This window comes from Pan paniscus, chromosome 9 (genome assembly GCF_029289425.2).
Source record: "Pan paniscus chromosome 9, NHGRI_mPanPan1-v2.0_pri, whole genome shotgun sequence".
NCBI classification, from domain to species: Eukaryota; Metazoa; Chordata; class Mammalia; order Primates; family Hominidae; genus Pan; species Pan paniscus.
Window position 1 is genome coordinate 49879567 of NC_073258.2, and position 24026 is coordinate 49903592.

The 24026-nt window shown below is 45.1% G+C and overlaps 1 protein-coding gene across 6 annotated transcripts in view; it reads right to left on the minus strand.

The window, feature by feature from the left end:
* The window catches only part of AGBL2 (AGBL carboxypeptidase 2), a 55968-nt gene that overhangs the window by 11244 nt on the left and 20698 nt on the right, over positions 1 to 24026 (minus strand). For all 6 annotated transcript variants that reach the window (XM_055093693.2, XM_055093695.2, XM_055093694.2 and 3 more), the window contains 6 exons: positions 21330 to 21483; positions 19304 to 20086; positions 15158 to 15314; positions 11147 to 11273; positions 9156 to 9256; positions 6476 to 6606 (listed from right to left, as the gene is read on the minus strand). In XM_055093693.2, coding sequence (XP_054949668.1) covers positions 6476 to 6606; positions 9156 to 9256; positions 11147 to 11273; positions 15158 to 15314; positions 19304 to 20086; positions 21330 to 21483 — 1453 coding nt within the window. The remainder of the gene's footprint in view (positions 1 to 6475; positions 6607 to 9155; positions 9257 to 11146; positions 11274 to 15157; positions 15315 to 19303; positions 20087 to 21329; positions 21484 to 24026) is intronic.

A 24026-nucleotide genomic window follows, 5' to 3' on the forward strand; every position in this document is an offset into this window, starting at 1 on the left:
GCACAGTGGTTCACACCTGTAATCCCAGCACTTTGGGAGGCTGAGGCTTAAAGATCTCTTGAGCCCAGGAGTTTGAGACCAGCCTGGGCAACATGGCAAAACCCTGTCTCTACAAAAAAATACAAAAATTAGCCAGGTGTGGTGGTGTACGCCTATAGTCCCAGCTACTGGGGAGGTTGAGCTGGGAGGATCATTTGAGCTCAGGAGGTTGAGGCTATAGTGAGCTGTGATTGCGCCACTGACTCTAGCCTGGGCGACAGAGCGACACTCTTTCTAAAAAAAAAAAGGTTTGGATGCTCATCTAGACTAATCTAAAGTCTTCCCTCACAAACTGTGTCCTCCCCCTTTCTGCAAGGGCTAGGATGAATGAAAACTTAAATAATCAAACCTTTCTTTCTTCATGTCTTTTGCTTAAGTGTCACATTATATTTTCCCCTTTCCTGGGGTTTAGTTGGCTAGAACCAAGAGCTGTTCTCTATGACGGGGGTCTATACACACAGTTTACTGGCACAAGGCCAGGCGCGGTGGCTCATGCCTGTAATCCCAGCACTTTGGGAGGCCGAGATGGGCAGATCACTTGAGGTCAGGAATTCGAGACAAGCCTGGCCAACATTGTGAAACTCCATCTCTACTAAAAATACAAAAAAAATTAGCTGGGTGTGGTAGCGGGTGCCTGTAATTCCAGCTACTCGGGAGGCTGAGGCATGAGAATTGCTTGAACCCGGGAGGTGGAGATTGCAATGATGCAGTGAGCCGAGATCGCACCACTACACTCCAGCTTGGGTGACAGAGTGAGACTCCATCTCAAAAACAAACAAACAAACAAAAAACACTTATTGGCACAGAGCTCGAATCACATGGGAGAAGTCAGGATTTCAAACCATTCAGCTGCCCAGGCCTTCATTCTGTTTCTGCTCCCCTCCCACCTCTCAGTGCACAATGAGTAGTAGTCCCACAGAAAGACAGCAGGAAGAAAACCCCATCTTCTCTGACCTAATTTCCAATTCCCTGTTCTCACAAGGTGTTTTTCTAGTCAAGGAGTAGCCTTTTAGGATGCTGGAAGTCCTGTTGGTAGAAAATGTTAGCAAATGGGACAAAAGCACTAAAAGCAGTATGTCCCAGAAAGTGTCAAAACCTTTGTGTGTATACACACAGAGCAAACTCAAACTGGGCTTGTACACTCACAGTCTGCTTTCCTTTGCAATCGTGACAATGAATAGGTGGAACCCCACTGGAGACTGTGACAGCCAGTTTCTTGAGGCAGAGGCTGGCAAATTGGGTTCAATAATTCTTAACCGTATGCATCAGAGTGTCCCTGCTGAGCCACTAGACTGTAGAGTCTGCCTGTTTCTGAATTGATTCCCCTTGGGCTTTATTTATTTCTTTTTAAATTTTTTAAAAAATAGAAATGGGATCTCACTATGTTGACCAAGCTGGTCTCCAACTCCTGGCCTCAAACAATCCTCCCATCTCAGTCTCCCAAAGTGCTGGGATTACAGACATGAGCCATCATACCCGTTATTACAGACATGAGCCATCATGCCTAGCCACATCTTGGGCACTATTTCTATGAGTTGATATGCAGAGCACACTTTTTTTTTTTTGAGACAGGGTCTCGCTGTGTCGCTCAGGTTGGAGTGCAGTAGTGCAATCTTGACTCACTGCAGCCTTGACCTCCTGGATTCAAATGATCCTCTCACCTTAGCCTCCCAAGTAGCTGGGACAACAGGCATGAGTCACCATGACTGGCTACTTTTTGCATTTCTTGTAGAGATAGGGTTTCTCCATGTTGCCCAGGCTTGTCTTGAACTCCTGGGCTAAAGTGATCCGCCCATCTTGGCCTCCCAAAGTGCTAAGACTACAGGCGTGAGCCACTGCATCCAGCCGGCATTTTGTTTTTGAGGCTGTATTTGGAGAGGGGTTGGTGCAGAGGTCTTGGTGAGTTAGGCATAGGATTCTGAGAGAGTGGAAGGGATGACATGGTGAATGGGGCACACTACCTGGCCTGATGGCCTAGTTTAAAGTCCCCAAAGAAATATTTGTGAGACTCAGAATTGCTTTTGGGCCCAGATGTCAATGTGCCATAGAGTGGGTGGAAAAGCCATCCCTTTTCCACTGTCCACCACAGACTACAGTGCAGCCTCTGTCAGAAGACTTCCATGCCAGCTCAGAAGCCTGAAAGCAGCTGGGTCATCCACGAGGCACTTTAGCCAGTAAGTTAGAGTAGAAGGTATTCTTGCATACCTGGGAGACATAACCTTTTGGGGGCTTCCTAAATAGCTGGGGAGACTATGAAGGTACAGATGAGATCCTGAATGCTAAATTAATTCAAAAAATATTTATTGAGCTCTTCCTCTGTGCTAGGTACAGAACAGTACCATTCTAAGTGCATGAGATACAGAGCAAACGAAAAGATCTCTGACTTTGTAGAACCTATCTCCTAGTAGAGGGAAACAGACAATAAACAACAGATATTGGCTGGGTATGGTGGCTCATGCTTGTCATCCCAGCACCTTGGGAGGCCAAGGTGGGTGGATCACTTGAGGTCAGGAGTTCAAGACCAGCCTGGACAACATGGTGAAACCCCATCTCTACTAAAAATACAAAAATTAGATGGCCGGGCGCAGTGGCTCATGCCTGTAATCCCAGGACTTTGGGAGGCCGAGGTGGGCGGATCACCTGAGGTCGGGCGTTCGAGACCAGCCTGACCAATATGAGTAAACCCCATCTCTAATAAAAGTACAAAATTAGCCAGACGTGGTGGCACATGCCTGTAATCCCAGCTACTTGGGAGACTGAGGCAGGAGAATCGCTTGAGCCCGGGAGGTGGAGACTGCAGTGAGCTGAGATCGCGCCGTTGCACGCCAGCCTGGGCAACAAGAGTGAAATTCTGTCTCAAAAAGAAAAAAAAAATTAGCAGGCATCGTGGTGGGCACCTGTAATAATCCCAGCTACTCGGGAGACTGAGGCAGGAGAATTGCTTGAATCCAGGAAGCGGAGGTTGCAGTGAGCTGAGATCACGCCATTGGACTCCAGCCTGGGTGACAGAGAGAGACTCTATCTCAAAAAAAAAAAAAAAAAAATTGGCCAGGCGCAGTGGCTCATGCCTGTAATCCCAGCACTTGAGGAGGCCGAGATGGGTGGATCACCTGAGGTCAGGAGTTCGTGACCAGCCTGGCCAACATGGTGAAACTGCATCTCTACTAAAAATTAGCCAGCCGTGGTGGTGGGCGCCTGTAATCCCAGCTAATCGGGAGGCTGAGGCAGGAGAATAGCTTAAACCTGGGAGACAGAGGTTGCAGTGAGTGGAGATCACGCCATTGCACTCCAGCCTGGGCAAGAAGAGTGAAAGTCTGTCTCAAAAATAAATAAATAAATAAAACAGATATAGTAAAGACTTAAATGATACAGAATGACAGAGGCAATAAATACTATGGAAAAAAGTAGAGCACCTAAGGGGGATAAGGAGTGGCAGGAGGGTGAACGAGGGGAGTAAGTTGTAGCATTAGAGTAATGTGTGTAGGTCATGTTGAAAAAGGCAGCATTTGGCTGGGCGCGGTGGCTCACGCCTGTAATCCCAGCATTTTGGGAGGCCGAGGTGGGCAGATTGCCTGAGGTCAGGAGTTCGAGACCAGCCTATCCTAGGCAACACAGTGAAACCCTGTCTCTACTAAAATACAAAAAATTAGCCAGGTGTGGTGGCGTGCGCCTGTAGTCCCAGCTACTTGAGGGGCTGAGGCAGGAGAATTGCTTGAACCTGGGAAGCGGAGGTTGCAGTGAGCTGAGATCGTGCCACTGCACTCCAGCCTGGGTGACAGAGCGAGACTCCGTCTCAAAAAAAAAAAAAAAAAGGGTTAGGGTGGAGGCCATAGAGGTATCAGGAGGCCTATAGCCTTATAGGCCATTGTAGGGTCTTTGGCTTTTTTTTAAACTGAGTCGGGGAGATACTGAAGTGCTTTCAACAGATAAATGATATTATCTGATTTAGGTTATTTATTTATTTATTCATTCATTTTTTGAGATGGAGTTTCGCTCTTGTTGCCCAGGCTGGAGTGCAATGGTGCGATCTCGGCTCACTGCAACCTCCATCTCCGGGTTCCAGCGATTATCCTGCTTCAGCCTCCCGAGTAGCTGGGATTACAGGCATGTGCCATCACACCCAACTAATTTTGTATTTTTAGTAGAGATGAGGTTTCTCCATGTTGGTTAGGCTGGTCTTGAACTCCTGACATCAGGTGATCTGCCAGCCTCAGCCTCCCAAAGTCCTGGGATTACAGGTGTGAGCCACTGCGCCTGATTTAGGTTTTTAAAAAAATCACTCTTCTGCTTTTTTTCAGCCTTGCTAGTCCCTTCGTCTCAGTCGCCTTTGCTGGCTCCTCCCCTATTAAAGTTGTATTATCCAGCTCAAACCTCAGACTTGGACCTCTTCTCTATCTGCACTTACTTCCTTGAGATCCCACCAGTCTTTTTTTTTTTTTTTTTTCTGAGACAGGGTCTCACTCTATGGCGCAGATTGTAGTACACTAGCGCGGCCATACCTCACTGCAACCTCGAATTTCTGAGCTCAGCAATCCTCCTGCCTCAGCTTCTTAAGTAGCTAGGACTACAGGTGCATGCCCCGACCCCCTGCTAAGTTTTTTTTTTTTTTTTTGAGACCAGAGTCTCACTCTGTCACCCAGGCTGAAACGCAGTGGCGCAATCCCAGCTCACAGTAACCTCCACCTCTTGGGTTCAGGCGATCCTCCCTCCTGCCTCAGCCTCCCGAGTAGCTGGGATTACAGGCATGTGCCACCACACCCAGCTAATTTTTGTATTTTTAATAGAGATGGGGTTTCATAATGTTGGCCAGGCAGGTGGGAATTACAGGTGTGAGCCACTTCATCCAGTCCCCATCTAGTGTTAAGGTTTAAATATTATCTACCAGGCTGGGCATGGTGTCTCACGCTTGTAATTGCAGCACTTTGGGAGGCTGAGGCGGGCAGATCCCTTGAGCTCAGTAGTTATAGACCAGCCTGGGCAACATGGCAAAACCTGTTCTCTACAAAAAACACAAAAATTAACCGGGCATGATGGTGCACACCTGTAGTCCCAGCTACTTGGGGAGCTGAGGCAGGCGGATTGCTTGAGCCCAGGAAGTTGAGGATGCAGTGAGCAGAGATCATACCACTGCACTCCAGCCTGGGTGGAGAGCAACACCCTGTCTCAAGAAAAAAAAGTCATCTATCCAATGATGACTCTCTCACTGGTCCACTGGACCTCTCCACTGAACTCCAGACCCATATAGCCTACTGCTTGTTCGAGGTCTCCACTAAATATATAATGGACATTACAAACTTAACAAGCCTAACACTAGACTCCTGATCTTCACTACCTCTCTAATTTTTTCCACTCCTTTGATCTTTCCCATCTCAGCTAAAGGCAACTCCATCCAACCAATTGTGGAGTCATTCTCTTCTTTTCTCATGCCCATATCCAATCCACAGGCAAATCCTAATGTTTATAATTTCAAAATATATCTAGAATCCAACCAATTCACACATCCCCCCACAACCACTGCTGCTACTCTGGTCTAAGCCTCCATTACCTTTTACCTGTATTATTGGTCTAAGCCTCCATTATCTTTTACCTATATTATTGCAAGAGCCTCCTATTGAGTCTCCCTGCTTAGAACTTCCCTCTTTATGATCTACTTTTCACACAGCAGCCAGTATTCCTGTTAAAACTAAAACCTGTCTGGGGCCGGACGCGGCGGCTCACGCCTGTAATCCCAGCACTTTGGGAGGCCCAGGCGGGTGGATCACGAGGTCAGGAGATCGAGAACATCCTGGCTAACACGGTGAAACCCCGTCTCTACTAAAAATACAAAAAATTAGCCGGGCGTGGTTGCAGGCGCCTGTAGTCCCAGCTACTCGGGAGGCTGAGCCCGGAGAATGGCCTGAACCCGGAAGGCGGAGCTTGCGGTGAGTGGAGATCGCGCCACTGCAGCCTGGGCCACAGAGCGAGCCTCCATCTCAAAAAAACAAACAAACAAACAAAAAAAACACTAAAACCTGTCAAACCATGATATTTCTCTACTCAAAACCTTCCAAAGGCTTTCCATCTCCGTTGGAGTGAAAGGCAAAGGCTTTGCAGTTCCCTACAAGGCCCTACACAAACTGCCTGCCCAACTCCCTACTCCTTTCTAATGGCTAAAACAGAGGCTGGCAAAGAATATTCACTCTTATGTTTTGTTTTTTGTTTCTGAGCCTGTCGCCCATGCTGGAGTGCAGTGGCATGATCTTGGCTCACTGTAGCCTTAACTTCCTGGGCTCAGGTGATCCTCCCACCTCAGCCTCCCCAGTGTCTGGGACTACAGGCATAGATCACCAAGCCCAGCTAATTTTTGTATTTTTTGTAGAGACAAGATCTCACTATATCACCCAGGTTAACAACAAAGTATTTAAAAAAAAACAAAACTCTGTTTTTTCTTTGTTACCTGGATTCAATGTCAGACAAAGAGATGTCACTCCAACTTCCTTCTAAATCTACATCTTGTCCAAGTTCATGGAATTTCTTGTGGATTTCCTGTCGTAAAAGCTCCTTAAGCTCTGCTAGACACTGAGTGAACTATGAAAGTGAAAAAAAGAACTATTTTGTTAATTCATTTTATTTTATTTATTTATTATTATTATTTTTGAGACGGAGTTTGACCCTTGTTGCCCAGGCTGGAGTACAATGGCACTATCTTGGCTCACTGCAACCTCTGTCTCCTGGGTTCAAGCGATTCTCCTGCCTCAGCCTCCCAAGTAGCTGGGATTACAGGCATGCCCCACCACACTCAGCTAATTTTGTATTTTTAGTAGAGACAGGGTTTCACCATATTGGTCAGGCTGGTTTTGAACTCCCGACCTCAGGTGATCCACCTGCCTCAGCTTCCCAAAGTGCTGGGATTACAGGCGTGAGCCACCATGCCTGGCCCATTTTATTTATTCATCAAATATTTACTAAGTATATGCTGAAAGGCATTTTATTTATTGCTGGGAACACAAAGATGAATAACCTGCACCCCTGCTAGTAAGGACATGTTAACAGAAAATTACATGAGCGGGAGGAACAAATAGAAATTTTTTTAGGGCAGAACATCAGTGAGCACTGCTCTAGCCACTTTTCTCTGACTAGAGCCAACTTCTTCTTTTTTATTTTTTTTTGAGACAGAGTCTTGCTCTGTCTCCAGGCTGGAGTACAGTGGCGTGATCTTGGCTCACTGCAACCTCCGCCCCCTGGGTTCAAGCCATTCTCCTGCCTCAGCCTCCCGAGTAGCTGGGACTACAGGCGCACACCACCACGCCCAGCTAATTTTTGTATTTTTAGTAGAGATGGGGTTTCACCACGTTGGCCAGGATGGTCTCGAACTCCTGACCTCGTGATCTGCCCGCCTTGGCCTCCCTAAGTGCTGGGATTACAGGCGTGAGCCATCATGCCTGGCTGCCAACTTCTTCAACAATGCAATACTCTATTTTATTTTATTTTATTTTATTATTTTATTTTTTTTGAGACGGAGTCTTCCTCTGTCACCCAGGCTGGAGTGTAGTGGCATGATCTCTGCTCACTGCAACCTCTGCCTCCCGGGTTCAAGTGTTTCTCCTGCCTCAGCCTCCCGAGCAGCTGGGATTACAGGCGCTTGCCACCACGCCTGGCTAATTTTTGTATTTTTAGTAGAGATGGTGGTTTCACCGTGTTGGTCAGGCTTGTCTCGAACTCCTGACCTTGTGATTTGCCAGCCTTAGCCTCCCAAAGTGCTGGGATTACAGGTGTGAGCCACTGCACCCGGCCTGATGATGATTATTATTAGTTTTTTGTTTGTTTGTTTGTTTGGGAAGACATAATTAATGAGGCAAGACCTCAGAAAGGCCATAGGGGAAGTCAACAAGTGTACACAGAGCAGGGCTAACTTTGGAGAAGAGAAAAGACACCTGGCTGGGCACAGTGGCTCGCGCCTATAATCCCAGCACTTTGGGAGGCTGAGGCGGGCAGATTACCTGAGGTCAGGAGTTCCAGACCAGCCTGACCAATATGGTGAAACCCCATCTGTACTAAAAAATACAAAAATTAGCCGGACGTGGTGGTGCACGCCTGTAATCCCAGCTACTCAGTAGACTGAGGCAGGATAATTGCATGATCCTGGGAGGCGGAGATTGCAGTGAGCCGAGTTCGCGCCACTGCACTCCAGCCTGGGCGACAGATGGAGACCCTGTCTCAAAAAAAAAAAAAAAAAGAAAAGAAAAAAAAAAGAAAAGACACCTGATTTTCTAAAATAAAAGGAAAGATAATTAGTGTTGTAGCTGGGCACAGTGGCTCATGCTTGTAATCCCAGCACTTTGAGAGGCTGAGGCAGGAGGATCACGAGCCCAGGAGCTGGAGACCAGCCTGGGAACAGAAAAACCCTGTCTCTATAAAAGCTTAAAAATTAGCTATGTGTGGTGGTGCATACTTGTGGTCTCAACTACTTGGGAGGCTAAGGTGTTGAGGCTGCAATGAGCCGTGATCACCCCATTGCACTTCAGCCTGGGTAACAGAGTCAGATCCTGTCTCAAAAGAAAAAAAAAAGAATAGGTGTTGCCATAGGTTAAGTCCAGAAGTGAGGGAGAGGTGTTCCAAAGGACTGTCTCCATCTTCTTGGTGAATTATGAGGTCTTACCATTTGTAGACAGTATGCAGTCTGGGGGCTTTCTTATTTTCTTTTATTATAAAAACTTCAGAAAACTAGTAAGAGGAAAATAAAGATTGCCTATAATTCCACTGGGCTCACTTTGGACCCATGTGAAACTGATCACAGCATCATCATCACATTTCTTTTTTTTTTTTTTTTGAGTCTCGCTCTGTCCCCCAGGCTGGAGTGCAGTGGTGTGATCTCGACTCAGTGCAACCTCCGCCTCCTAGGTTCAAGTGATTCTCCTGCCTCAGCCTCCCGAGAGCTGGGATTACAGGCACATGCCACCACGACCAGCTAATTTTTTGTATTTTTAGTAGAGAGAGGGTTTTGCCATGTTGCCCAGGCTGGTCTTGAACTCCTGAGCTCAGGCAATCCACCCACTTCAGCCTCCCAAAGTGCTAGGATTACAGGTGTGAGCCACCATGCCTGGCCTTCACCACATTTCTTGAAACCCCATTTTTACCTTCGTTTGGTCAGGATCACAAAAGTCCAGAAGGGTGTCACAGACATGATAACCTAAGGACTTCAGATCTTCGATGGTAAAGTGGGTGTCTCTTTTATTACCTGGAAAAAAAAAACCCCACAAACATTTCCAATTAAATCTTAGTGACTGAATGTAAATCTAATTTATGATTATCTTTTTAAAAATACCACCACTGGCCAGGAGCGGTGGTTTACGCCTGTAATCCCAGCACTTTGGGAGGCCAAGGCAGGCAGATCACGAGGTCAGGAGATTGAGACCATCCTGGCTAACACGGTGAAAGCTCGTCTCTACTAAAACATACAAAGAAAATTAGCCGGGCGTGGTGGTGGGCACCTGTAGCCTGTAGTCCTATCTACTCAGGAGGCTGAGGCAGGAGAATGGCGTGAATCCGGGAGGTGGAGCTTGCAATGAGCTGAGATCGTGCCACTGCACTCCAGCCTGGATGACACAGCAAGACTGTCTCAAAAAAATAAAAATAAAAAATAAAAAAATACCACCACTGGCCAGGCACAGTGGCTCATGCCTATAATCCCAGCACTTTGAGAGACCAAGGCAGGCCCTTCACTTGAGCCTAGGAGTTCGAGACTAGCCTGGGCAACATGGTGAGACCTTGTCTCTACAAAAAATACAAAAATTAGCCTGACGTTGTGGCATGTGCCTATAGTCCCAGCTACTCAGGAGGCTGAGGTTGGAGGCTAAGGTGGGAGGATCGCCTGAGCCAGGGAGGCGAGGTTTCAGTGAGCTGGGATTGCGCCACTGCACTCCAGCCTGGGTAACAGAGTGAGACCCTGAAACAAAACAAAACAAAACAAAACAAAACAAAACAAAACACCTCTTATTCTAGAATATTATGCTTCAGGAGAGTGTAGCTCTCCTAGTTTTAGTTTGGTTCAGAAGAATCTTTGGCAATGAAAAAATTATAATCATGATGGTTCTAATTACTGGGGTTTTTACTTCATGTTAGGCACTATGGGAAGTGCACTCCATGCACCATCTCACTAAGCAGTACCTACAATGCAAGTACTATTATTATTGCAGTAAAAGGAAAATGAGGCTGGGCATGGTGGCTCATGCCTGCCATCCCAGTACTTTGAGAGGCCCAGGCAGGAGGATTGCTTGAGCCAGGGAGTTTGAGGCCAGCTTGAGCAACATAAGGAGACCCTGTCTCTACAAAAAAAATAAAAAAATTAGCCAGGCATGGTGACATGCACCTATAGTCCCAGCTACACGACGGGCTAAGGTGGGAGAATCGCTTGAGCCTGGGAGGTTGAGAATGCGGAGAGCCATGATCATGCCGCTACACTCTAGCCTGGGTGAAAGAAACCCTGTCTCAAAAAAACAAAATAAATAAAAATTAAAAAAAGAAAGAAAAAAATGAAGTTCAAAAAGGCCAGATAATTTACCCAAGAACACAAAACTTGTTAGTGCAGCTGAAATTCAACCCCCTATCTGCCTGATTCCAGGTTTTTTGTTTGTTTGTTTGTTTTGAGACAGAGTCTCGCTCTGTCACCCAAGCTGGAGTGCAATGGCACGATCTTGGCTCACTGCAACCTTCACCTCCCGGGTTCAAGCGATTCTCCTGCCTCAACCTCCAGCGTAGCTGGGACTACCGGCACATGCCACCACGCCCAGCTAATTTTTAGTAGAGATGGGGTTTCACCATGTTGGTCACGCTGGTCTTGATCTCCTGACCTCGTGATCTGCCCGCCTTGGCCTCCCAAAGTGCTGGGATTACAGGTGTGAGCCACTGCGCCTGGCCTGATTCCAGGTCTTTAGCAACCACTATGCCATACTGCCTCATCAAATATATTTCACATTCATATGTTGGGCACTCAAATTTAGCATAAGTCTAGACAAAAAAATCCTCTAGATCAGTTATCTCCCCAGCATTCAAAGGCATTTTATCTCCCTGATGCTTTGCTTGGATTTCCCTTCCTATGCTGGCCTATGATATACAAAAGAGAATGTACCCAGGGTGGACCCGCCAAAGGTAGACTCCATGGTGTAGCTGTTTAGGATTCCCATCCGCCACATAACAACTCGTCCTGTTCCTTCTTTGCATTTTTGGACCTTAAAATTACAACTGTGAAAAGAGAACTAAAAAGAAATCCAAATTTTCTGTTAATCATAAATCAGCAAATGTAAAATATCTAAGATTCATTAATATGATACAAGAATAATTTCCTTGGGGTCCATATGTTATTTCCCAAGGCATTTTCCACAAAATACTAATTTGGAGGGATGTTAACAGGTATTACAGGGGAAAAAGGAGTTCTGTGGTCATGTTAGTCAGGCAGATGAAGGGTTAACAAAACTAAACAGGCTGTCTCTGCAAGCCCTCTTAGAGTGTTTAATATGAGGACTGTAATCTTCCAAAGGGAAGAGAGTATATTTGCAATATGTTTTCCAAACATTTTTGCCCATGAACTCTTCCTTCCTGTTGTCCCCACCCCACTCCCCTAAGGAGAATTTTGCAGGAATTGGTTTCCTAGAACATCCGTTTGGCATTCAAGGCACTAGCCAACCTTTCTAAGACTTATTTTCTGCCACTCCCCAACTTGAACCCCTAAATCTAGTTGTGTTTATCTTCTGTCTATGATGTGTATTCCTTACCCCCATAATCTCTGCCTGGAACCCTCTCCCTTACACTAATCTTATCACTTGGAGTTCAATATCCTCCCTTATCTTTTATGACCCCTCAGCCCTTGTGTGTCACTTGGAGTTTGTAATATACACTTGGCACCTCTCTCTATCCACCCTATCGTGCTAAAAAGATTTTGCAGTTGGAAAGTATCTCAGTGTCCAGCGATTTTTAAATTGTGCTCTGTGGAATCCAGGGGTTCTATTGAGGAGCCTCAGGGCATTTCTGCTTCATGGAGGGAAGGAGCAGAGGAGACAGAGTTCCCTGCTTCAATTAGTTTGTTTTAGATATGGGTTCTGGGTGTGATTTCCTGAAAGAAAGAAAAGAAGATAAGAGAAGGAAAAGAAGGAAAGAAAAGAAGGAAAGGAAAGGAAAAGAAAGAAAGAAAAAGAAGAAGAGAAGAGAAAAAAAGAAAAGAAAAAAGAGAAGAGAAAGAGAAAGAGAGGCCGGGCATGGTGGCTCATGCCTGTAATCCCAGCACTTTGGGAGGCCGAGACGGCCCAATCACCTGAGGTCAGGAATTTGAGACCAGCCTGGCCAAGATGGTGAAACCCCGACTCTACTAAAAATACAAAAAAATTAGCCGGGCATGGCAACATGCACCTGTAATCCCAGCTACTCAGGAGGCTGAGGCAGGAGAATTGCTTGAACCTGGGAGGAGGAGGTTGCAGTGAGCTGAGATCGTGCCACTGACTCCGGCTTGGGCGACAGAGCGAGACTCAAAAAACAAAAGAGAGAGAGAGGAAGGAAGGAAAGCTTCCTCCTTTTCTTTTTTTAAACAAATAAGAGTAACAATACAAAATATTTTTATCATATATCTTTATGGGAAAAATCTGTAATATCAGTCAGGCACAGTGGCTAACCCCTGGAATCCTAGCACTTTGGGAGGCCGAGGTGGGTGGATCATGAGGTCAGGAGATTGAGACCATCCTGGTCAACATGGTGAAACCCTGTCTCTACTAAAAATACAAAAAAATTTAGCCAAGTGTGGTAGCTTGTGCCTGTAATCCCAGCTACCCAGGAGGCTGAGGTAGGAGACTCACTTCAACTCAGGAGGTGGAGGTTACAGTGAGCTGAGACACACCACTGCACTCCAGCCTGGGAGACAGAGTGAGACTCCGTCTCAAAAAAAAAAAAAAAAATTAAAATACTTTTCTAAAGCCAGTGCAGTGGCTCACACCTGTAATCCCAGCACTTTGGGAGGCTGAGGTGGTGAGGCGGGAGAGTTGCTTGAACCCAGGAGTTCAAGACCAGCCTGGGCAACATAGTGAGACCCTGTCTCTATTAAAAAAAAAAAAAAAAAAACTTAAAAAAATTCCAGTCTAGGCCGTGCGTGGCATGGTGGCTCATGCTTGTAATCCCAACGCTTTGGGAGACCAAGGCGGGCAGATCACAAGGTAAGGAGTTTGAGACCAGCCTGGCCTACATCTCTACTAAAAATATCCCATCTCTACTAAACCCCATCTCTACTAAAAATACAAAAGTAGCCAGGCATGGTGGCGCCTGCCTGTAATCTCAGCTACTCGGGAGGCTGAGGCAGGAGAATTGCTTGAACCCGGGAGGCGGAGGTTGCAGTGAGTGGAGATCGTGTTACTGCACTCCAATCTGGGTGACAGAGCAAGACTACGTCTTGAAAAAATAAATAAAAGGACGGGTGTGGTGGCTCACACCTATAATCCCAGCACTTTGGGAGGCTGAGGCGGGTGGTCAGGAGTTCAAGACCAGCCTTGCCAAGATGGTGAAACCCTGTCTCTATTAAAAATACAAAAATTAGCCGGGTGTGGTGGCGGGTGCCTGTAACCCCAGACCCTCGGGAGGCTGAGGCAGAGAATTGCTTGAACCTGGGAGATGGAGGTTGCAGTGAGCCGAGATCACGCCACTGCACTCCATCCTGGGCGACAGAACAAGACTCTGTCTCAAAAAAAAAAAGAAGAAGAAGGAAAAAAAATAAGTAAAATAAATAAATAAATAAATAAATAAATAAAAATCCAATCTACTTTCTTCTTCTGAAAGCTACATTTTGTGGATCTATTTATGATGTGAAAAACCAGCTTCTACACCAATGAAGATTACCTGTATATGCCTGTCACAAAATTAGTCAATTATTAAAAACTTTTATATTGTTTTCATTAAGCTCTTTAATATCTTACAATTATTTGTGATCTTCTAGTATATAACCTTTCCTATGAAGACTCATGACATTAGCATTTTGCTTGTCCTTCAATCTCTTCTTCCAGGGTCAACCACCACAGGATAGGTGATAGATAACTGTATATGCAAGAATTTCAACTTATGGAGGGGCGCAGTAGCTCACGCCTGTAATCCCAGCACTTTGGGAGGCTGGGGCAGGCGGATCACTTGAGGTCAGGAGTTTGAGAACAGCAGTAGCTCAGGCCTGTAATCTCAGCACTTTGGGAGGCCGGGCCAGGCGGATCACTTGAGGTCAGGAGTTTGAGAACAGCCTAGCCAACGTGGTGAAACCCCGTCTCCACTAAAAGTACAAAAAAATTTAGCCAGGCATGGTTGTGCATGCCTGTACTCTCAACTACTCAGGAAACTGAGGCAGGAGAATTGCTTGAATCTGGGAGGCAGAGGTTGCAGTGAGCCAAGAGTGCACCACTACACTCCAGCCTCGACAGAGCGAGACTCCGTCTCAAAAAAAAAAAAAAAAAGGATACCACATTTTATTTATCTGTTGATTGGTTGATGGACACAGCAATTCTTTTTTATTCTATTGTTTAGTAGTGGCAGGGGTCTCCCTATGTTGCCCAGGCTGGTCTCGAACTCCTGGGCTCAAACAATATGCCCACCTCGGCCTCCCAAAGTGCTAGGATTACAGGCATGAGCCACTGTAGCTGGCAGGACACAGCAATTCTTTTTTTTTTTGAGATGGAGTTCCGCTCTTGTTGCCCAGGCTGGAGTGCAATGGCACGATCTCTGCTCACTGCAACCTCTGCTTCCCAAGTTTAAGCGATTCTCCTGCCTCAGCCTCCCAAGTAACTGGCATTACAGGCATGTGCCACCATGCCTGGCTACTTTTTGTATTTTTAATAGAGATGGGGTTTCTCCGTGTTGGTCAGGCTGGTCTCGAACTCCTGACCTCAGGTAATCTGCTTGCCTTGGCCCCCCAAAGTGCTGGGATTACAGGTGTGAGCCACTGTGCCTGGCCCCACAGCAATTCTTAAAACCATGCTTTTCTAAATTCTTGAAGTCTAGGTTGCTCGGATTTACCAAAGATAATAAAAAGAGATACAAAATGCCAAATAAAACACTACATATAGGAAGCAGTGAGTTCCCATGTCCCTAACTCAATGGAGAGAAAATTACATTATGTGCTTACCTTATCTGGTGCATTTTTGCATAACATTAAAGGAAAGACTCGTTCATGAAGCCAGTATTTGCGATTGTTGTTGTTACAGCCATACAGGAAGATATTATTCTTACGACTGTGGCCATGGAAATCACAATACAACAGAACCTCTCTTTCTTCAAGAAGTCTATTGAGGGGGCAAACAAAGGACTCAGTGGACACCCAAATGCATACAAATAATTAAGGATCATTTGGTATCTCTTCCTTAAATACAGATGTTAATACTTTCCCTCCTAAGAAAATCTCAACTCCATTGGCCTTCAATGGACCCTATCTCCATTCTCAGCCACTGCAGAAAACATGTCATCAGCTTGCCTTGCCAGTCAGAGGGACTTGAAATGGAAAATTTCTTTTTTTCTTTTTTGAGACAGGGTCTTGCCCTGTTGCTCAGGCTGGAGTGTAGTGGCCTGACCATGGCTCACTGTAGCCTTGACCTCCTGGGCTCAAGTCATCCGCCCACCTCAGCCTCCTAAGTAGTTGGGACTACAGGCACACACCAATACACCCAGCTATTTTTGTTTCTGTTTTTTTTTTTTTTTTGTAGAGGCGGGGTGATAGAGTTTGGGTATTTGTCTCTGCCCACATCTCAAGTTGAGATATAATCCCTAGTGTTGGAGGTGGGGTCTAGCGAGAGGTATTTGGATAGTGGGGGTGGATCCCTAATGAGTGGCTTGGGCCATCCCCTGGTGATACATGAGCTCTCACTCTGACTTTGCACACGATCTGGTTGTTTAAAAATGTGTGACACCGGCCGGGCACGGTGGCTCATGCCTATAATCCCAGCACTTTGGTAGGCCGAGGCGGGTGGATCACCTGTGGTTAGGAGTTCGAGACCAGCCTGACCAACCTGGTGAAACCCCATCTCTACTAAAAATACAAAATTAGCTAGGTGTTGTGGTGCATACCTGTAATGCCAGCTACTTGGCAGGCTGAGGCAGGAGAATCACTTGAACACAGGAGGTGGAGGTTGCAGTAAACTGAGATTGCGCCATTGCATTCTAGCCTGGGCATCAAGAGTGAAACTCTATCTCAAAAAAAAAAAAAAAAAAAAAGGTGGGGGGAGGGGGGAGGGATAGCATTAGGAGATATACCTAATGCTAAATGACGACTTAATGGGTGCAGCACACCAGCATGGCACATGTATACATATGTAACTAAGCTGCACATTGTGCACATGTACCCTAAAACTTAAAGTATAATAATAATAAAAAAAATAAAAAAAAATAAAGTTTAGTTAGATCTTCCTACATGCTGTCTGCAATTCAGAAGGGTGCCTGGTGCACACAGGTAATGATACAGTAAGTTAATCCTTTAATTAATTAAATCCAGGCCCATTAACACCAGAACTGGGCTTTGACTGAACAGATAAAATATTTGACTTAATATCAACAGAGGGGACAGTATTATATGTTTTGTCCTATAAAAATATAGCTCTCTACTAAAAATGAAAAAAAACCCCACTTATACTAGAAATGATGGAAAAAACATTCCCGTTATCAATTATTCATTGAAACTAAAGAATATTTAGTTTGGCTGCTAGCACAGTGCCTGGCACACAGTAAATATTCAATAAATGTATGTGAAATTGAAAAAAAAAAATGAACTCCGTCTCAAAAAAAAAAAAAATGTGTGGCACCTCCCCTACACTTATTCTCTCTCTCCTACTCCTGCTTTCGCCATATGATGTGCCTGCTCCCTCTTTGCCTTCTGCCACGATTGTACGCTTCCTGAGGGCTCCCCAGAAGTTGAGCAGATGCTAGCACCATGCTTCTTGTAAAGCTGCAGAACTATGAGCCAATTAAACCTCTTTTCTTTATAAATTACCCAGTCTAAGGTATTTCTTTCTTTCTTTTTTTTTTTTTTTTTTTGTTGAGACAGAGTCTCACTCTGTCACCTAGGCTGGAGTGCAGTGGCGTGATCTCGGCTCACTGCAACCTCTGCCTCCCAGGTTCAAGCAATTCTAGTGCTTCAGCCTCCTGAGTAGCTGGGATTACAGGCATGCACCACCATGCCAGGGTAATTTTTGTATTTTTAGTAGAGACGGGGTTTCACCATGTTGGCTAGGCAGGTCTCAAACTCCTGACCTCAAGTGATCTGCCTGCTTCAGCCTCCCAAAGTGCTGGGATTACAGACATGAGCCACCACGCCTGGCCAGATATTTCTTTATAGCAATGCTAATACAACCTAATACACGGGGTCTCACTATGTTGCTCAGGCTGGTCTCCAACTCCTGGGCTCAAGTGATCCTCCTGCCTCGGCCTCTCAAAGTGCTGGGATTACAGGCATGAGTCACTGTGCCTGACCAGAAATGGAAAAGTTCTGATTTGGAAAGGGGTGGTGGGTAGCCTTGCGTAAGTTGACAAGGAAGTACAAAAAAGCCTATTGAGAAAAAGCTCACCATGGTGCAGACCTGTGAAGAAAGAGAGGGAGGCAGAGAGTGGGCAGCTGCAGGAAAGAAAAAGAACCAAAGAAAGCCTTGATTCCTGACTTTCGAGGGCCGGTTCCTACAAGGCTCAGCTCTTCTTTGTCTCATGATCACCCAGGACACCTATTCCAGCTTTCCAAATATGTTCACTTTCCCCATGATGAGTATAATAACAACAATGCTACACATTTATAATATGCTGGGTACTATAGTAAATAGATCATGTGATTATCTCAATCCTCACAGTAACCACCCAAGGCAGGTATTATTTTTCCACTCTACAGATGAGAAAGCTGAAGCTCAGACACATTAAATCACTTAGCCAAGGTCACAGAACCAGCCAGCAGTAAAAACAGGTCTCAAACTCAGGCCTGTCTGATTCTGAAACATATGCTCTTTAGCTATGCCTGCCATGGTGCCATCTCAGCTCATTGCAACCTCTGCCTCCCAGGTTCAAGTGATTCTCCTGACTCGGCCTCCTGAGTAGCTGGGATTACAGGCACCCACCATCATGCCCGGCTAATTTTTCTATTTTTAGTAGAGATGAGGTTTCACCATGTTGGCCAGGCTGGTCTCAAACTCCTGACCTCAGGTGATCTGCCTGCCTCAGCCTCCCAAAGTGCTGGGATTACAGGTGTCAGCCACTGAGCCCAGCCCACATATTCTTATGTGCTGTATTTTCATTTCCAATGGCATGAAAATTCCTTTAAGGTGGGTGCTATTACATTATAGCCTTCAATGCTTTTATACAGGCTTGAAAACTGCTGACTGATGTTATGATTCTTTCTTTGTGATAGGCAATATAAGATCGTAAAAGGAATTTAGACTCTGGAACCAGAGAGAGAGCCTGTATTTAAATATCTACTTTGTCACTTAATAGCTTTATGACCTTAGGCAAGTTACTTAACCTACCCACTTCTCAATTTTTTTTTTTTTTTGAGATGGAGTCTCACTCTGCCACCCAGGCTGGAGTGCAGTAGCACGCTCTTGGCTCACTGCAACCTCTACCTCCTTGGTTCAAGCGATTCTCCTGCCTCAGCCTCTTCAGTAGCTGGGATTACAGGCACCCACCAGCACGCCTGGCTAATTTTTGTATCTTTAGCAGAGACTGGGTTTCGCCATGTTGGCCAGGTTGGTCTTGAACTCCTGACCCCAGGTAATCCGCCCACTTCAGCCTCCCAAAGTGCTGGGATTACAGCCGTGAGCCACCACGCCTGGCCTAGGTTCTCAATTTCTGTATCATACAACTTGCGATATTGACTGTGCCTACCTCATAATGTTAATGTGAAGATTAAATGAGTCATGTGTGTAATGCACCTACCATACAGCTTGCCACTTCATGCATACACATTTACTAATTGTTAGCTACTATTATTATGATACAAGTCTCATCATGAAGACCTGTGAACTCCCCTGAACTCTGACCTTTTCCATTCAATTATTTCACTTACAAGTGAAATGACTCTTGCTGAAATGTTGCATGTCCAGTTTCAACCCAAAGACAAGACATGATTTAAAAGTCTGAAAATTAACAAAGTCACTTGACTACAAAGAGACTGGTAAGGGCTCTGTCTCCAAAGTCATACTCAATTCCTTTAACAACAGAAGAGACCTCATACCCCATCAGGTAGGGATATCTGGTGCTAGGACTCATAGCAGTCACAGAAATATCAACAGATAAAAAGTCTCACCTTTTGATCATGTTCCTGGTGTACCAAATACAAGGGAAAGACTCCTTCAGAATGGTTTTATAATGCCTGTTCAAATCCCTTCCGGCCAAGGAACACCGATAATTCCCCACAATCACACCATCTGGATTTAACATGGGAAGCACCTTGAAGACAAAAATATCTCTGAGGAGCTGGGCATCTGGGGAGTTGCTAAGGATGAAGTCCAAAAAGCCTTTCATAACCCAGGAGCCATTACTTTCTCCAGGGTGAACTCTGGCACTCAAGACCACAGCTTTCTTTGCAGCTGCCTCTTGAGGGGTCTGGGATGGGTTGGTGATGGTGAGCAAGTAAACGGTATTTCCTGCTAGGCTCCTGCATAAAGTTTGGAGCTTGCAGAACTGAGACTGGATAGGGTTGTTTGCCACTGACAGGAGGTAGCATTGCAAATCAGTGTATGTATATGGGTAGAAGTGTGCAAAGAAGCAAGTGTCCTGGTCATATGGAAACTGAATGGTCCACGTGAGACAGTAGAAGGGCTGCTGCCCATCATCCATGTTGTTCTTGTAGTACTTGATTTCATTTCCTTCTCTCCTCCAGCCAATATTGCGGGTGTTGGCATCCAATTGGGAGTACAAGAGTGGCTTCATCCCTACAGTATAAAGACTCTTGGGTTTTAGCAAGTTGACAATGGTGAAGCGATAGGTGGCATCTCTTCTGGTGTTCTGAACACGAAAATAAAACCACTGAGTGTGTTTGTTAGTGTAGAGGTCAGTTCGCAAGGTGAGTTCATACTCATAGGTGTCTCTGTAATGGAGAAAATAGAACAACTCTGTAAGCTTACACCCTGCCTTAAAAAACAAATTGGGAAAATGTTGTTTTCTCCTGGTAAAAACAGGTCTTATTATAACAGAAAAATCTGCTACCTTAATCATTTATTCTCTGTAATCCCAGCACTTTGGGAGGCTGAGGCGGGCTGATTACCTGAGGTCAGGAGTTCAAGACCAGCCTGGCCAACATGGTGAAACCCCATCTCTACTAAATATACAAAAAAAAAAAAAAAAATTAGCCAGGTGTGGTGGTGGGTGCCTGTAATCCCAGCTACTCAGGAGGCTGAAGCAAGAGAATCACTTGAACCCACGAGGTGTAGGTTGCAGTGAGCCGAGATCGTGCCATTGCTCTCCAGCCTGAGCAACAGAGCAAGACTCCATCTTGAGGAAAAAACAAACAAACAAACAAAAACAATAAGGAAGTATATCTATGGTACTCCCAGAGAAAAACACCTGAAATTTATGAAGTGGAAAAAAAATTTGCCAATTTGCAAAACAATATGTACATACACCATTAATCAATTTTTATTTTAAAAATATATAAATGGCCGGGCACGGTGGCTCATGCCTGTAATCCCTGCACTTTGGGAGGCCGAGACGGGCAGATCGCGAAGTCAGGAGATCGAGACCATCCTGGCTAACATGGTGAAATCCCGTCTCTACTAAAAATACAAAAAAATTAGCCAGGCACGGTGGCAGGCGCCTGTAGTCCTAGCTACTCAGGAGGCTGAGGCAGGAGAATGGCATGAACCTGGGAGGCGGAGCTTGCAGTGAGCCAAGATCATGTCACTGCACTCCAGCCTGGGCGACAGAGAGAGACTCCAACTCAAGAAAAAAAAAAAAAAAAAAAAAAAAAATATATATATATATATAATTTGTGCATATTACATATACACACACAGAAAAATATTAAGGCATATACACCAAACTTAATATTTGCTGCATCTAGGAAGTATGACTATAGGACTTTTTATGTTACATATTTTTACTAATACAAATTTTAGGTGAGCTCTAATTTCTTCTATAAGCAAAGTAAACAATTTAGAAAACATTTTATTTTGGGGAAAAAAATGAGTAATAATTACTCCATTTTTCTTCATACCCATAACTATTCCCCATCACCTCTTTCTTTTTTGCAAGTACTTCTGATTCCTAATATCATTACTGAAGACACCTTCTAGTCACTCCAATTATCATCCCTTTGAGAAATTGTTACTCACACTCTGACAGCTTTTTGCAGATTCCCACTCTCAAACCTTGATTCAAACAGTAGAGTATTATCTTCTGGTCCTTGCAACGTGACAGCAAGTTCCTTGATAATTCCTCGTTTGCCTCCCACTCTGGAACTGGTAAAATAGGAACCTTCTGTAGGCACTGCAGAGAAAAGATATATTTAGGCTAGGTTTTACTCAGAATCCACTCATTCAGCAAATACTTAAGTGGCCCCTCTAAGTGGTCAACACTATTCTAGACCAACAATGAAATTTCTAATTTTCAACTATCTTTGCAGAGACTTTTAATTTTTTTTTTTTTTTTTTTTTGAGACAGAGTCTCACTCTGTCACCCAGGCTGGAGTGCAGTGACATGATCTTGGCTCACTGCAAGCTCCGCCTCCCAGGTTCATGCCATTCTCCTGCCTCAGCCTCCCGAGTAGCTGGGACTACAGGCGCCCACCACCACGCCTGGCTAATTTTTTTGTATATTTAGTAGAGACAGAGTTTCACTGTGTTAGCCAGGATGGTCTCAATCTCCTGACCTTGTGATCTGCCCGTCTCGGACTCCCAAAGTGCTGGGATTACAGGTGTGAGCCACCGCGCCTGGCCATCCAACATCAATTTTTTTTTTTTTAATGAATTATGCTTTTGGTGTCATATCTAGAATCCACTGCCACATCCAAGGTCATGAAGATTTATCCCTATGTTTTGATTTATCCCTATGTTTTCTTTGTTTGAGACAGGGTCTCACTCTATCACCCAGGCTGGAATGCAGCGGCGTGAATCACAGTTCACTGCAGCCTCTACCTTTTGTGCTCAAGTGATCCTCCCACCTCAACTTCCTGAGTAGCTGGGACCACAGGAGTGCACCACCACACCCAACTAATTGTTTAATTTTTTTGTAGAGATGAGGTCCCACTATGTCACCCAGGCTATTCTTGAACTCCAGGGCTCAAGCGATCCTCCTTCTTCAGCCTCCCAAAGTGCTGAGTTTACAGACATGAGCCATTGCATCCTGCAGACACCTGTTTCTTTCTTTCTTCCCTCCCTGCCTCCCTCCCTCCCTTCCTTCCTTCCTTTTTTTGACAGGGTCTTGCTCTGTCACCCAGGCTGGAGCAGTTGCACAATCATATCTCATGGCAGCCTCAAACATCTGAGTTCAAGTGAACCTCCTGCCTCAGCCTCCTGAGTAGCCTGGACTACAGGCGTGCACCACCCTGCCCAGCTCATTTGTTTTAAGATTTTTATAGTTTCAGTACTTATCTTTAGGCCACTGATCCATTTTGGGTTGATTTTTAAATATGGTATGAAGTAGGGATTCAACTTCATTCTTTTGAGTGTGGCTATAGTTATCCCAACACCATTTGTTATAGAGGCCATTCTTTCTCCACTGAACAGTCTTGGCACCCTTGTCAAAAATGAATTGACCAAAAATATGAGTTTATTTTTGGACTCTCAGTTCTGTTTTAGTGACCTATATGCCTACCCTGTGTTAGGATTATACTGTTTTGATTACTGTATGTTCGTAGTGTTTTGAAATCAAGAAATGTGAATCTTCGAATTTTGTACTTCTTTTTTTGTATTGGCTATTCAGGGCCCTTTACAATTCCATATAAATTTGAGGATCATCTTTTCATTCTGCATAAAAGCCCTTTGAAGTTTCCAGATTCTAGAGGGAAAGTTTTCAGTCTTTCCCCACTGAATATGTTATTCTTGTCATGTGTAGGTCACCAGGTGTCTTCTCCATTCCATTATATCAGTGGTCAGCCAGTGACCGGACAGAGATTTCTTCAATAACCAGGGCTTGGCTAGGTGTAGTGGCTCATGCCTGTAATCCCAGCACTTTGGGAGGCTGAAGTGAGAGGATTGCTTGGGCTCAGAAGTTTGAGACCAGCCTGGGCAACATGGCAAAATGTCGTGTGATATACTCTGTACAAAAAATACAAAAGTTAGCTGGGTGGTGGTGTGCACCTGTAGTCCCAGCTACTCGGGATGCTGAGGTGGCAGGATTGCTTCAGCTGAGAGGTCGAGGCTGCAGTGATTTGTGATTTTTCCACTGCACTCCAGCTTGGGTGACAAAGTGAGATCCTATCATTCATTCATTCATTCATTCACTCACTCCCAAGCCAAAAAAAAAAAAAGCACAAAACTTTCCTAGTCTGGGCAGACTGGCTTTGAGGTGAGGCACTCCTCAACACTAAGTCAGGCTGCCAAAAACTCGATGTTAGCCTTCCTCTTTAGTTGCACAGAGCCCAACCACCAACCAGAGATGCAAGCCTAGGATCCTCTCAGGTTTTTTCTGAATGTGGTTCCAGCCCTAGCCATGTATACTGCGTTCTCCAGTATATGTGGAGGCCCTTCCAAGTGCTCATTTCCCCAAGAATCTTTCTCCTCAGTTTCTTTCCCAGGCTTTTGGGCCTATCTGCTCCTTGCCTATTTGCTATCCCTTGCCCCAGGTAGCTATGAGCAGTGTATGTCTTTAAATACACTTTAAAATTTGATAGATGCAGATGGCACCTGGAAAAACTGCTTTAGCCTGAGGGAGGCAGTAACAAAAGTCAGTCTTTCCTCTGGCTCCTCAAGGAATTGTGAGAAAGGTAAAAAAGAGTCACGACCAGTTTGAGAATAAGGTCTACATTGTCCTCCTCCCCTCTTCCACTTCCAACACCAGCATTCCACATCAGGATGGCGGGCTGCTATCCT